Source organism: Bactrocera dorsalis, chromosome 1, assembly GCF_023373825.1.
Source record: "Bactrocera dorsalis isolate Fly_Bdor chromosome 1, ASM2337382v1, whole genome shotgun sequence".
Lineage (NCBI taxonomy): Eukaryota > Metazoa > Arthropoda > Insecta > Diptera > Tephritidae > Bactrocera > Bactrocera dorsalis.
The window spans coordinates 73785734-73800433 of NC_064303.1; the positions used below are offsets into that span (position 1 = coordinate 73785734).

Sequence of the window (14700 nt, forward strand, 5' to 3'; positions counted from 1 at the left end):
GACAACAATTCATCTCAAGAAATGGACCCGTAAGTTGGCCACCAAGATCATGCGATTTAACGCCTTTAGACTATTTTTTGTGGGGCTACGTCAAGTCTAAAGTCTACAGAAATAAGCCAGCAACTATTCCAGCTTTGGAAGACAACATTTCCGAAGAAATTCGGGCTATTCCGGCCGAAATGCTCGAAAAAGTTGCCCAAAATTGGACTTTCCGAATGGACCACCTAAGACGCAGCCGCGGTCAACATTTAAATGAAATTATCTTCAAAAAGTAAATGTCATGAACCAATCTAACGTTTCAAATAAAGAACCGATGAGATTTTGCAAATTTTATGCGTTTTTTTTTTAAAAAAAGTTATCAAGCTCTTAAAAAATCACCCTTTATATAAAATTGCCATGTCACAAAGGAGTACAGTAACTAAACTCCTCCGTAACGGCTTTACCGATTTTTACCAAACTTTATATGCGTATTCAGTAGGTCTAATAATGGTTGAGCATTCTTAAAATTTTTGTTTTTAAATTTTGAACGAAATTTTTATTTTTTATTTTTTTATAATGTGGCATTAAATACATCCAATCCTAAAGTTTTACTTTTTTAACGCCAACCCCTATTTTTTAGCCATTTTAGTAATTCAATCATTTTTTATCCCGTTCGATAACTGATCAATTATAGTGTTTTTAACTGTACTTCGATTAAAAATCTAAATTTTTTTTAAGAAAATAAAGATTTATTTTTATTATTAAAGTTTAATCCTGACATATACTTAGCGTTACCAATTTTGGATTCTTAGAATTTGTCGCGCCTTTATTGGTGAGTGAACGTCCATACTATGCCATAGACCAGTGTTTCCCAAAGCGGGCGATAACGCCCCCTTGTGGGCGCTGCAGCTGTCAAGGGGGGCGGTAAGAGACCCACAAAGAAAATGGCGGCGTTGTGTAGAGGCCTGGGGGGTTATTTGTAATTTTATTTAGCTAGGAGGCCTCTTAGACAACGACTACATGAGCTCCCGACCCTCAACAACAACTTGTGAACATCAACTAATAGGGGAAGGTAGGGAATGTTGGGCCACGTTTTGATTTCGGTTAAAAAGTCACATAAAAGTTATTTTTTGTGAAAATTCCAAAGCATGGATTTGTAGTGCGAGTCGTAACCTTCCTTTTGATAACATTGGTTTGATAAAATTCTACAAAAATTTAAAAGTTATAGCCATTGGCGCAAAAAACCTGATTTTGCGATTTTGAAAAAAGGTGGGGAATGTCGGGCCAGTCTGTAAATCGATTAAAACATGATTGTTACCGATGAAAAACGTTTACTTATCATTGGAAATGAAAGAGAGGTTCATAAATAATAAGAAAAATAGGAATTGGAGAAAAAATTATTCCGACTCGCAGTGGATGCAGGTGTAAGTGTTCGGGTTCGGTCCGGCACATTTCAAGTGAACCCCTCGATCACAAACGATGCAATGGGCCGTGTTTTGACGATTCTCGTGCTTCGGCATCTTTTTCTTGCAAATCGTGCCTTTTTGCTTCTTGGCTGCTGGTTCATCGGCTGCCTTCGTCAATTTTTGCCGCTTTTTTCGGCCTTGTCACGCAGATCTGCGACAACCTTAGGCAATGTCAAAATCGTTGACTCCATTGTCTTGCGGCCACGTTTTGATTTCGGCGCAGGTGTGCCCAATTTCAACGGGCCAACCGATTTCAATGCATCACGGAGCTGTGGAGCCGAAACAAGAGACAACGACGATGATGCAGCACCATTTGTTGAAGCTGGGGCACTTGTCGATGCCTCCGACGTTGACACCTCCTCATTCGCAGCAGTCACAATGGCATCACCAGAGGCAAGAACTCGACGTTGATTGTCGGCGTCTTTCTCTTAGTCACCGGACAAATTTTCGCCGCTCAGTTCCGAAGCGACAAAGTCAACTTCAGCGAAAATTTGCGGGTTGAACGGGTAGATGCCAGTTGTTCGGAAGCCGGATTTGATGGTTTTCGGCGTTAACATAACATCGAGGCACTGATCGACAAGGAGCGGCACATGATGCAGATCGAAAGTGACACCAATGTTGGACTTTTTCCATTCATCATGCTTCACGGTCATCATGCCTTTAAATGGTGCAAATACCGCAACATCTAGCGGCTGCATTTTGTGCGTGCATTTCGGCGGAAAAGACAGCAACGTGATGCCATGATCCAACGCCAAATCTATCGCCTCGATTGATAAATGCGAACCGTGGTTGTCTAGCAGCAACATGGTTGGCGAATCGGCATTAGCACCGGTGTGCTTGATGAAATGACGCATGAGTTGAGGGAATACGTCAGAGTTCATGTAACCAGAACCGTTCGCAACACCAAAAGCGCCATGACTCGCATGAGTCATAAAAATCTCTTTCATGTTGACTCGGGGAAAGAGGAAGAATGGCGGTATAGACTGGCCACTAGCGCTGACGGCCAAAGCCAAAGACACATTGGTGCCTTTTTCGGCAGATGTTGATGAGCCGACCTGCTTTTGTCCTTTGCGGGCGATGGTTTTGACAGGTCTGGTTGGCACGGTCGGGCACCCGGTTTCATCCATGTTCCATATTCGGTGAGGTTCAAAGGGCGTCTTACCGAGAACGGATGAAAGGTTGGCAAAGAATGCATCGACATTCTCTTTGTTGAATCGCTTCGCGCGGCTCTGGCTTACTTGCTCTGGTGTTCGCAGTGACAAATTTTTGTGGCGTTACGACGCCCCAACTTTCCGAGCAAATTCATACGCGAGCTTACGAAGCTCCATCAAACTAATTCCATAGTTGATGTCGCTGGCCTGGAGAATGTAGCTTATCAGCCCCTTCTCTTGTTCGATGTTGAAGATCTGAAATAAAAAAAAAAAAAATTATTTATTATTCGATGAAAGAAAAAGAAAGAAACCAGCAGAACTCACTGTTTTTGGGCCCATCGTCGTGCTTTCAGCCAGCAAATTCTTCATTACATCGGCCTTGGCAGTAGTAACGTTGATGCTCGCACCATCAAATGCTGCAATATAACGCATCACGTTGGTCCTCGGAATTTTGTGTGCCGTCGCAGATTGTCGAACGCTGTTGTGATGTATTTTCATCGACTTGATCGCCTCCAAAATGTTGTCGGAATCAACAATTTTCTCTTGTTTGGGATAGTACCGCGGCATAATGACTAAAAAAAAATTTTCGGAGCACGAAACTATCAGGAAATGTTGAAAAACTATTGTGTTGTTGAAATTCTGCACGAAAAATCACTTATACACGTCAAATATATGAAGTTAGCATGTTATTCCCCGTAATAAGTGGCCCGAGATTCCCCAAGCGCTCATATTTGCAAAATGGCGGTGGATAATGAACACAATGTAAATTCGTGCAAAATTTCTTTTGTGTGTCGAAGGCTAAAGGCTCAACTAATATTATAAACATATTTACCAGGATGAATTTATTGGAAAATGTGAAAAAAAATCAACTGTACACAGAGTTGAAAAAAAACTTTCGGAGTGTCGAATTTCTTTTTGTTGTCGCAGAGAGGTTATAACACGTGTTCACAGCTCGAGTGCTATATAGAAATTGAGCTTAGTATGAGACGAGCCGATGACAGTTGGTTGCAGCTGTCAACCTATACTAGGGAAAAAAATATCACGCTGGCCCGGGATTCCCCACCTGCCCAACATTCCCCTATAATTCCCTATGAATTAAAATATTGATCAAACTCGGTTCTATATTTCTCTCCGCGTAGTTCATATATCTGTCCTATTTTATTGAATATAGAAAAAATGAAAATCATGTCAATCGGACGCTCCGTTTTATAACGGGGCATCTCGACATAATATAATCATTTGCGCAAAGGTGTAGAGTAGGAAGGTTCGAGCTGATGTAGCGCATACTTTGAGATCTTGAAAAATTTATTTTATCACTTGCGAAATGACGTCGGGTAGGTAGCTGATGCAGCGCACGTTTTGAGCTTTTGAACTCCTTAAATCTTTTATGTGGAAAATAAAAAAAGGATCTTTATCCTTTCTTACAAATGTGTTTCTGAGAAAAATAAAAAAAAAGGATAAAGATCCTTACCTTTACAAAAGGATTTCTTGGAAAAATAAGACAATACGAAAAGGAGAAAGATCCTTTTTTTACAAATGTATTTCTAGGAAAAATAAGATTTCATATTTCTGGAGTACTATATAATAATTGTGCTTACGCATTCCTATATAAACAATGTAATATTTATTTTATATTCATTTGTGGTTTTGCGCGCAATAGATGAGCATTACTTACGCCTCCTTGACACTACTCGCGAAGTTAACCGTATTTCTCAAAACAAAACAATGTCGGAAGTAAAAAAGAAGAGACGGCAATACTGTGCGGAATACATTAAATTCGGATTCATTGAAAATCCCACAACCCAATTCTCGCCTTTGTGTCTTCTATGTCTAAAAACATTTTCGAATGAAGCAATGAAGCCTTCAAGACTGCAAGATCATTCGAATAAAATGCATCCAGATAAGAGAGACAAGAATGTAGCATATTTTCAAGACCTAGAGAAGAAGCATAATACTCAGTCAAGTGTAGCAGAACTATTTTCGGCGGCTGCTAAGCAAGATGACGACGGACTTCGAGCTTCGTACAATATCAATTTAATTGCTCAAAAAGGCAAACAACATAACATCGGAAAAGAGTTAATATTGCCAGCAATAAATGAAGTAATAACTACCGTGCTTCATAAATCGGCCGCAGATATTATCCGAAAAATTCCTTTGAGTAATAATTCTGTGCAAAGACGAATTGATGAAATGGCTGAAAACATTGAAGAATCATTGTGCGATCACCTGAGGATAAGCCAATTCTCAATTCAGCTCGATGAGTCCACTTTACCAAGTGGACATTGAAGAATCATTGTGCGATCACCTGAGGATAAGCCAATTCTCAATTCAGCTCGATGAGTCCACTTTACCAAGTACGAGTAATGAAGCATTGTTGTTGTCTTACGTGGGGTTTATTAAAGATGAGTAAATATATGATATTATTTGCTAGAAATTTAGAGACCGATACAAAAGGCGAAACCATATTCAATATATTAGAAAAGTTTTGCGATGAGAAAGAGATTCCTTTGAAAAATATTATTTCAATTGCTACGGATGGCGCTCCGGCTATGATAGGGTGCCAGCGCACTTAAAAAATAAAATTCCAGTTGTCCTTGGTGTACATTGCGTTATTCATAGACAACATTTAGTTGCTAGAAACTTAAGTGAAAAACTATTTCAATCACTGCAATATGTCATCAAAGCAGTCAATAAAATCCGCAACAGCTCTTTGAATGATAGATTATTTCATCAGCTTTGTGTTACTAATGACGAGGATTTCAATCGTTTGTTGTTTCATACTGAAGTTCGTTGGCTATCAAGAGGCAATTGTCTGACTCGAGTCTACAACCTGTATAACAGAGTCAATAGAGTTCTTGGAAACTAAAGATACAGAATTTCAAGACAAGCTCATAACATCAAAGAATGATATACATAGCTTACATGACAGACCTGTATAAATTGTTCAACGACATGAATCTCCAACTGCAAAGCAATAAACTAAATTTAACTAAAACAAAAAGGTCGTTGCTGCTTTCGTAGCCAAACTGCTTCTACACAAAAAGAATTTGGGCAGACGTGAGCTTCACAATTTTCCGAATTTATCAGTATCATGCAGTAACGACGAATTGTTTGCCTACTGCCAACATTTGGAAAACCTCCACATTGACTTCACCGAACGATACCAGGACATTTTGAACTTGGAAATACCAGACTGGGTGTTGGATCCGTTTTAGAATGTCAACACAGCAATGTCACCTCAGCTGGAGGAAGAACTTGTAGAATTGACAACAAACGAGGAAATAAAAATCAAGTTCAAAAATGGTTATCAAGAATTTTGGCTACAAAAACCGATCTCGCAATTGTACCCTGGATTGTGGTCAATCGTTCAACGATTCTTGATAGCCTTCCCATCGACATATTTGTGTGAACGTGGATTTAGTGCTGTGACAACAGTGCTTTCTAAAAATAGAAATCGTTTGCTTGTTACCGAACGTGGCGACTTGCGACTGTTCTTGAGTAAATTGAACCTGATATTAACAAACTTATTAAACAGCATCAGATTCATCGTTCACATTACTTTTTATATATGGATCGATTATTTTAGTTTTATTTTTAACTAGCTGACCCCGCAGCCGTTGTCCTGCGTGAAATTATGTAGTTTGAAATGAAAAGAAAGTTAAATTTATCATTTCATTTTTTTTTTCAATGTAACGCAGCTTTATAAACAACATTTTTCGGTTTCTGTTCCGGTGTACAGAAAGGAAGGTTTTCCAACTCGTGAGCACGCTACGGCCATGTGAAAAACATAGCATTTCCAAAATTATGCCTCACACTATGCGACTATCTTTAGGTCCTGTTGACTGTCATCTCAAATTCAATTTTCACTGGAAACGGTATACGTTTGAACTGAAATGGCAAATCGTTAGAACTCAAAGGAATTCGTAGGATCAAGCATTCTGTCCCTTTGTACTGGATAGGTGCGTCACAATCAGTCGGGTTCCATTACACAGTTTCGGCGCATGAAGATTGGGAAACATAATAACGACAGATCCTACTTTGAGACGCAAATGATGCGGTGGCATACTAAGCCTGTCCAAAGAATTTAGGAATACCACTGGATAATTCACGGCGTCGTCTTCATAGTCAAGACGATGGATCGATTTGTATGAGCGCAAGTCTCCCGGAACTTGACTTTGAATCTTCCAGCTGAAGTCAACAACATCGGTATTTTTGGCAGCTGGCATTGTGCGTGCACTTAAGGAGTAGTTATGATAATTTGGCCAATGTCCGAACATTTTTGATGCGTTCATCCTTCGTGAATTGATAAAGGGAAGATGGAATTGATATCGAACCACCGGAAGTATCAACCGAAATTGAACCATTTCCAATTTTTAGCGAAGACGATGTAAAATGTCTTTGACAATGTCGAGGTTTATATCGAAAAGTATGCGAACTTCATTTTCATTCCAGTGATTAGCGTGTTCCAGCATTTGTAATTGCTGGCTTACTTCTCCAAAACTTGCACATATTCCCATATACCATTCACAGTAAGCACTGACTCAAATAAAGTTGAACCGCGTACATTAATCAATAGCAACCGAAGGTAGAAACAATCGTCGTTTTTCGGGTGGATTGTGTAAATTCGTCCTAATGCATTAGTTGATAAGACACCTGGATGTCAATCTACTGGTTGGCCTTTCTTTCTGCGTAACTATTTGACGATACATTCCATGTATAATATCAAGGTATTTTCGAATAGAGCAATGTTCTCACAAACACATCACTGACGAAAGTTAAGAAAAAACTCGTCAATGTTAATTTTGTTGCTGGCGATGTTTCCACTGGCTATACTATATTCTCTGGGATGAAATACACTCTTTGGCCATTCTCCAAATTAACTGCGAGACGCACAACAGTCGGAAAACGTTCATCTTACAAAGCGCTTTATTGCAGTTCACGTATCGACCAATAATCGCCATGTTGCTTCCTTTAGTGACGTACTTACAAACGTATTTTATCGATTACACCAAACTGCAATACTCAAAATTGACATGACTTTTGAATGTGAATTAGACAACAGTGGCGAATATGGTACGATCCATGTGTTGTCAACTTCGATACTCACGCCTCTAAATCGAATGCTAAATGTGCGAATGAAGCGCGACCTCTCCATGGCATCGTGACAAATTTCAAGCTGTAATTGATCACTTTGTGTGAAACACACAAAACATTTTCACGGAATAATTTTCAAAAATTTTTGAAGCAAACGCCAAATTTGAAAGATTTAAATAATTAAAAAACAAAACAAAAAAATTTAATAAAAACATTTGTATGGAAAAAATTAACTTTTTGGAATTGTTCCATTTTCCGACTTTTCCTCATGAAAGACATACAGGTTCTTTATTTCTAAACCTTTCCCGATCCACGACGAACAACCTCTTAAAATTTCATCAATATTGGTTCAGCCGTTCTCTTAGTGTTACTAACGAACAAACATTCATTCGTTTGTGTGAGAAAAAGAAAAGGGCTGTTTTCAGGGGTTTTCCGGCAATTATTCGAATTTTTTTCTCCGCAGAAACCATCCCTGGACTTACAAACGTATATTGTAATCTCAGTGTAACTCTCAACGAACATTATAAAAAAAGAATCATCAAATTTGGCTCGGTCGTATGAAAGTTATGAGCGTACATACATTTTGGCGATTCATTTTTATTTATATAGATAAAAGATTCTCTGTTTTAATATTATAAAGTTGTGTTTCAATAATCATTCTTATTGGCAGGTGGAGCCCGTAAGAGTTAACTTGAGACCTAAGCGCCGTTGTATGCTACCTACTGCGCTCAGGTTTCAAGTTGCTGGTTATAGTAAAAGTTTCGTTTAGAATTCTCCGTTAATATACATATATAGGTAACAATAATTAATTTAAAGTTATAGTGGTTTTTAAATAGGTGAAAAATGGGGGCGCTAAAAAAATAAGTTTGGGAACCACTGCCATAGACTGAAGCTGGTCTCCTGTTTCACTCATACAATAAGACTTCGCTCACTCTCTACACAGTTTACTGCCATCATAGTTGTTTATGTATCAAGTGTAGTAGTAACGTTTACAATTATCATATTGTAATCTCAGTGTAACTCTCATATTAACTATTAATTATTACTATTTTATTCATAATAAAAAAATTATTAATTTTAACTGTATTTGGCACGATTAGTTCAGTTAATCAAATCTTAGTTAAACAAGTGGTTTATATAACCTTAAAAGTGCTCAACACGTGTCACGAGCTCCAACCAACAACGGCTTTTGTGTTGTAAGTATATTTTTTTATATAATTATTTAAATTTTTCACAACTAATGTTTCAAATTTTTACATAAAACTAATATTTTCGCTATAATCCTGTCAGTAATTATAACTATAATAATTTCCATAAGTAAGTAATTTCATTAATTCTGTTTATTATTTATGTATGTATGTGTTTTGTAGAGTGAGCAATGCCAAAAAAACGCAAAGGTGCTGATTTGAGCCGTAATACAAGTACGTCAGGAAGTATGGGAGATAAAAGATCCCAGAGAACTTAAACACAAATCCAGCAACAAAATGTTGTTGCACATGTGAGCATGCAGCAATTGCGTCAAGAACAGTCAGAAGGTACACGACCTGAGCGCAATGAAGTTATTCGTTTAAAACAACGACAATTACGCCGTTTCACGGTTAATAGACGCAGAACAAATGACAAATAACGCCAACAGGTACATACATCGTGCATTTACATCTGATTCATTTTTGGGTCTAGCATTCCAGTATGAGCCCGATATTGAATATTATGGTAATTGGATAAGGAATGTCTGCATTGTCATGCTCTCAAATTCAAAAATGAGCCAAAAATTGCGCGTCAGAGCAACAGAAATTGTTCGAAATACTAACTCCAATGGTCAACAATACAATTTTACATTCAAAATCAGAGGTCAAGAAACGAACCACATAAATTTTTACAATCCACTTCATTGGTGGCGAGGATTCCGGAAGCACACTTGCCAATCGCGTGGATGCACGTTGTGATTATAATAACCTTGATTTATTTTTTGCCAGGCGCATCGTCGCCAACTTGGACGCTCTATTGAACGAGCACAATGAATTGTTGAAAATATTCAAATCACACATGTACAAATTACAAAGCGATAATCACGCTATTTCAGTATTTAAGCTACCACTAAATATTCAAAATAAACCTGACGCAGTGTGTAACATTAAAAAACAATCGTCCATAGCCACCGAGCTGAAACACTGTAAAATTATCACTGGGATGAATGTACTATGGCACACATTCAATTGAGGCGTTGAACAAGACATTGAAAGATATTATAAACAACGATAAACTATTTGGCGGCATTCTGTTGGTAGTACTTTCAGGTGATTTCAGACAAACACTTCTCATCATTTCACGTTTAACATACGCTGATGAGATCAACGTTTGCTTAAAATCATCCCCATTGTGGCGTAATGTTGAAAAAGTACCACTGAAAGTAAATATGCGCGTCAAATGCTTCAAGATCCATCCACTGAGACATTCTCAAAACAACTCTTAGATATCAGTGATGGAAAAGTTGCTACGGATGAAACTGGATACGTAAAATTACCGGCCGATTTCTGTACAATCGATGATTCGCAAGATACTCTCATTGAACAAATATTTACCGATGGACTTACTACACACACGGTACATAAATCATGAGTGGATTGCAAAAAGAGCTATTGCAGGCTAAATGCAGACGTAGACAATTGAAATTTGAAGATACAACAGTTGTTGATAGGGAACTTGGTATCTTACAAATCTATTGATATGATATAGCTGGTATCGCAGCGAAGCTGTCAATTTTCCCACAGAATTTTTGAACTTACTGGATTTGTCAGGCATGCCACCGCATAAGGTTGGATCTCCAATTATCTTGCTTCGTAATATAAACCTGTCACGGCTGTGCAACAGTACGCGATCAGTCATTCGAAAATTGATGAAAAACGTTATCGAAGCCAACATTTTAAATGGCAAGTTCAAAGGTACGTAAGGTATCCTATCATACCTACAGATGTGCCAATTCAATTCAAACGAATTCAGTTTCCGATTAGACTGGCATTTGCAATGATAATAAACAAATTCCAAGGCTAAACGATGTCGATTTGTGGCTTAAGGTTTGAGTGCACCATGTTTTTCACACGGGCAATTGTACGTAGCATGCTCTCGAGTGGGTAAACCATCCAGTTTGTTTGTGCTCGCTAAAGATGGGTTAACAAAATATATTGTTCACGCTATAGAATTAAAAGATTGATGTTGTTTGTTAGTGTTACTGCCGTAATTAATATGTGAAATGTAATATTAAGAAATAAACTATAATAACTTAAAAATAATATTGTTTGGCGTTTGTTATTTTGTATTCCCTTATCGTTTATAGCGCTCCATGCCTATTTCACGCATATACAAGATGCGTTCCAATGTAAACAGGACTTTGAAACAAAAACAAAATCAATATATTTTATTCAAAATAGTCTCCTTCTGCTTTAATAATACAGCTTTTTGCACGGTCCAAAAACATGTCGAACGAGTGTTTTAGCTCGTTTGCCGGTATGGCTGCCAGTATGCCGGTGCAAGCCTCTTGAATGGCCTCTACGTCTGCATAACGCCTTCTTGTCATGGGCAAATGCATTTTTCCGAAAAGGAAGAAGTCGCACGGTACCATATCAGGTGAATACGGGGAGTGGTTAATTATTAAAATGTGATTTATGGTCAAATAATCGGTCACAAGCGTCGATCGATGAGACGGTGCATTATCGTGTAACAAATCCACTTTCATCTTCACGATATTCGGGCCGAACACGTCGAATACCACACACCAAATGCTTCAAAACTCCAAGGTAGAATACCGCATTAACGTTTCCATGAACTTCAATGATGACTTTTGATGAATCCACGCACTGTTTCGAAGGAATTTCCGCTGAACACGGATTTTGATTGGCCCACATGTTGATCATCATTTATGTCCTCACGACTGCTTTGAAAACGTTGAAACCACTCGTGCACCTTGCTACGGGATAGATAAACATCGCCATAAACTTGTTTCATGAATTGAAACGTTTCGGTAAAAGTTTTACTAATTTTAAAACAAAATTGAATGTTGTCTCTTTGTTCGAAGCTTATTTTCGCACCGATAATACAAACATACTGACACTTAAAACGCAATAACTTCACTTCCAATCTATGAAATGTCATGAAATTCTCACTGAAAAATTGACAATAAATAGTAGATTCTAACGCAACATTCGACATATAGATGGCGCCACCAAGGGGCGCTAGATTCAAAAAGTTCTGTTTACTTTGGAACACACCTTGTATGTAGCACATACTTGCACACTTATAATAAGTAAGTTACTTTTTGTCTACACTAGAATTTATCTAGAAACTGTATATAATTTATAAGGAAAAAATAGTTTTCGAAAAAATAGTTTTCGGTTAATGGCGATTTGTGGGCGTGGAATTGGTCGGATCACGCCCATCTACGAACTCGATTTGTTTTTGTACTAAGGAATTCACACACCAAGTTTAATCAAGATATCTCAAGTTTCACTCAAGTTACAGCTTCCACGGACGAACGGGTGGACGGACAGACTTTTCTCGTCATCCTAATCATTTATATACATATACATTATTTAACTCTATATCTATATCTATCTCAATTAGTTTTAAGTAATACGTACACCCGTTAGGTGAACAACAGGTTGAGAGAGTATAAAAGCTGGAAGATATTTTCCTGTGGTCGAAAACAAATATCAAAAGTTGACAAAGCGGTGTCATTTGAAAAAAATTTTAAATTTTACACAAAATTCAATCCGGTTGTGTACAGCCAAATTAATAATTTAAAATTTTTGTAAAGAAATAAATTATTGTAGATGACAGAAAAGGAAGATGGTCTTTGCGCGTTCGCCACGGCGAATATCGCATTCAATGGAAAGATGAGCTGTATGAGATATACCATGACATTGAAATAGTTCAGCGAATGAGCTGTCCTGACAAGGTCATGTCGAACGTATGGACGAAAATACTCTAACTCTGAAAATATTCGACACAGTACCCGCTCGGGTAAGCAGAGGAAGAGCCAGATCTCCATTCAGTTGGAAAGATGAGGTGGAGAAGGGCATGGCTTCCCTTGGCTTGGCATGTAACCAAAATAAAATGGTAGATATCAGCTCCACTGATCTGCATTGTGACACAGAATTGAAGATTTTAAAGTGCAGCGTCATCGCTCAATTAGGCCATTCTGTTACGGGTGGTACGGTGTTGTTCCTAAATGTGAAATACCGCGACGTTGGAACAGTTGTTGGAACAATGCGTTTTCAAATTGAGAGCGAAGGTCAGACGTGTTGTCGATGGGATTGCCAAAACTCGCAATCCAGACATTAAGCAAGGTCTTAGCAACTACCAGTGCCGTCATTTTTGGTATTTTTAAAGCCTCCGGCCGGTGAATCTATCAACTATCGTAATGCAATACCTTTTGCCTTCTGACAACGGAAAGGGACCCACTATGTCGATATGTAAGTTCCCAAATCGTTGACTGGGAAGCTGTCGGCGCTGTAGTACACTCTTGTTAACTCGTAGAGACATCTCTTAGAGCTGAAAGTAAAAGAAACTTTCTTTAGCATAATAGAATCATGGATTGAGACACGAGTTTAATTTTCCATCGTCGACCCCTGGCTAACTGGTCGTAATGCAGCAGTAATCAGATATTGTATTCATGAAGAAAGATTAGCGGAGACATTCCCTTCATCTTTAACATGACGAATTTCGGTAGTGATATGGGATGTAAAGACGAGCTGCTCGGCAAGATACAATGCTGTTAGCCCTCGATCATAAGTACTGTAGCGAGTTTCAGCAGCCGAAAATTTGCGTGAAAAAGAGCAAGCGGCTGAAAAGAACCGTCAACGATTTGATTCAAAACAGAATCGTCTGTGAAGTCTGTCGCGTCTACCCAAAATTATGGTTCTGTACTATCGATTTTTCTGTTACGCGGCAACATAGCAAAAAGTGGTGCTTGATGTCCCAGCGCGTTTGGCAAGAATCGACGATTAAAGTTCAGCATAGCTAAAAAACGCTTAAGCTGCTTGGTGACCGTCGGAAATGATTAAATGTCCCAAGAACTCAAGCTCGGAAACTCCAAAGTTTGATTTACGAGGTTTAGACTTGACACCTCCTTCTTAACCCAAAAGTCATATGAGTGAACTCATAAATTCCAAACGGCGATGCGATGGCAGTTTTGAAAATATTATTAGGATGTAGTGGCACCTGATGAAAGGCTTTTTGAAGGTCAATATTTGAAAATACACTTGCTCTCGGACAGGTAATATTAAGAAACTCGTTGAGGGCGTAGGAAAATCTCTGCAAAGTGTCGATTGTAGAAATGCTTGGTGTTGCTAGTCGTGTTATTGAGCACGATGTATTTAGCAGGGTGGTGCGATCGATAAGGTGCCTCCATTGCAAGTCTACAACTAGATCATGATGTTCGAGGAAGTCGACGCCTAATATGGCCTGTGAGATGTCTGTTATAATAAAAATCCATAGCAATTCACGGCGTAAATTCAGGTTTAACTTCAGGAGACCCCGCCGGCGCTAAGTACAGGTGAGCCATTTTCTGCAAACAGTTGCATTAAGGTTGGTCATGCTCGAGCTAGCTACCTTGACTTTGGAACGACAAAAACGTCTAGTATAGTTAGTTGTTAGTAATATGGACAACTATTATGGTAGTAAAAAAATAGCGTTGCTGTGTCGTTTCATTTGAATGTATGAGTGAAGGTAACTTGAATTTCGAGTCTAAAAAAATACAAATATATTTCAATCAGAATTTTCCTTCAAGTGGCGGAATGAACGAATATGAAAGTATTTATTTTCTTACAAGTTAATTTTTTATTAGAAGCACTGTTAAAACTGCCTCTGAGTTGAAATCCAGGACCTCATTGTATATTAAGGTAAACATGTATAAAATTACATGCAACTAAACATTCATATATACTTGTAGGGTTATTTAATAGGGTACTACAAAAGTAGACCGATAGTGACAGCAAAGGACGCCATATTTTTTT

The 14700-nt window shown here is 38.3% G+C and overlaps 1 protein-coding gene across 1 annotated transcript; it reads right to left on the minus strand.

Moving 5' to 3' along the window:
* Positions 1-1873: 1873 nt before the first annotated feature.
* LOC125777935 (uncharacterized) lies at positions 1874-2572 on the minus strand. The gene has a single exon (XM_049454082.1). It carries the CDS (start codon positions 2570-2572, stop codon positions 1874-1876), a length of 699 nt encoding a protein of 232 aa, XP_049310039.1.
* Between the last annotated feature and the right edge of the window lie 12128 nt (positions 2573-14700).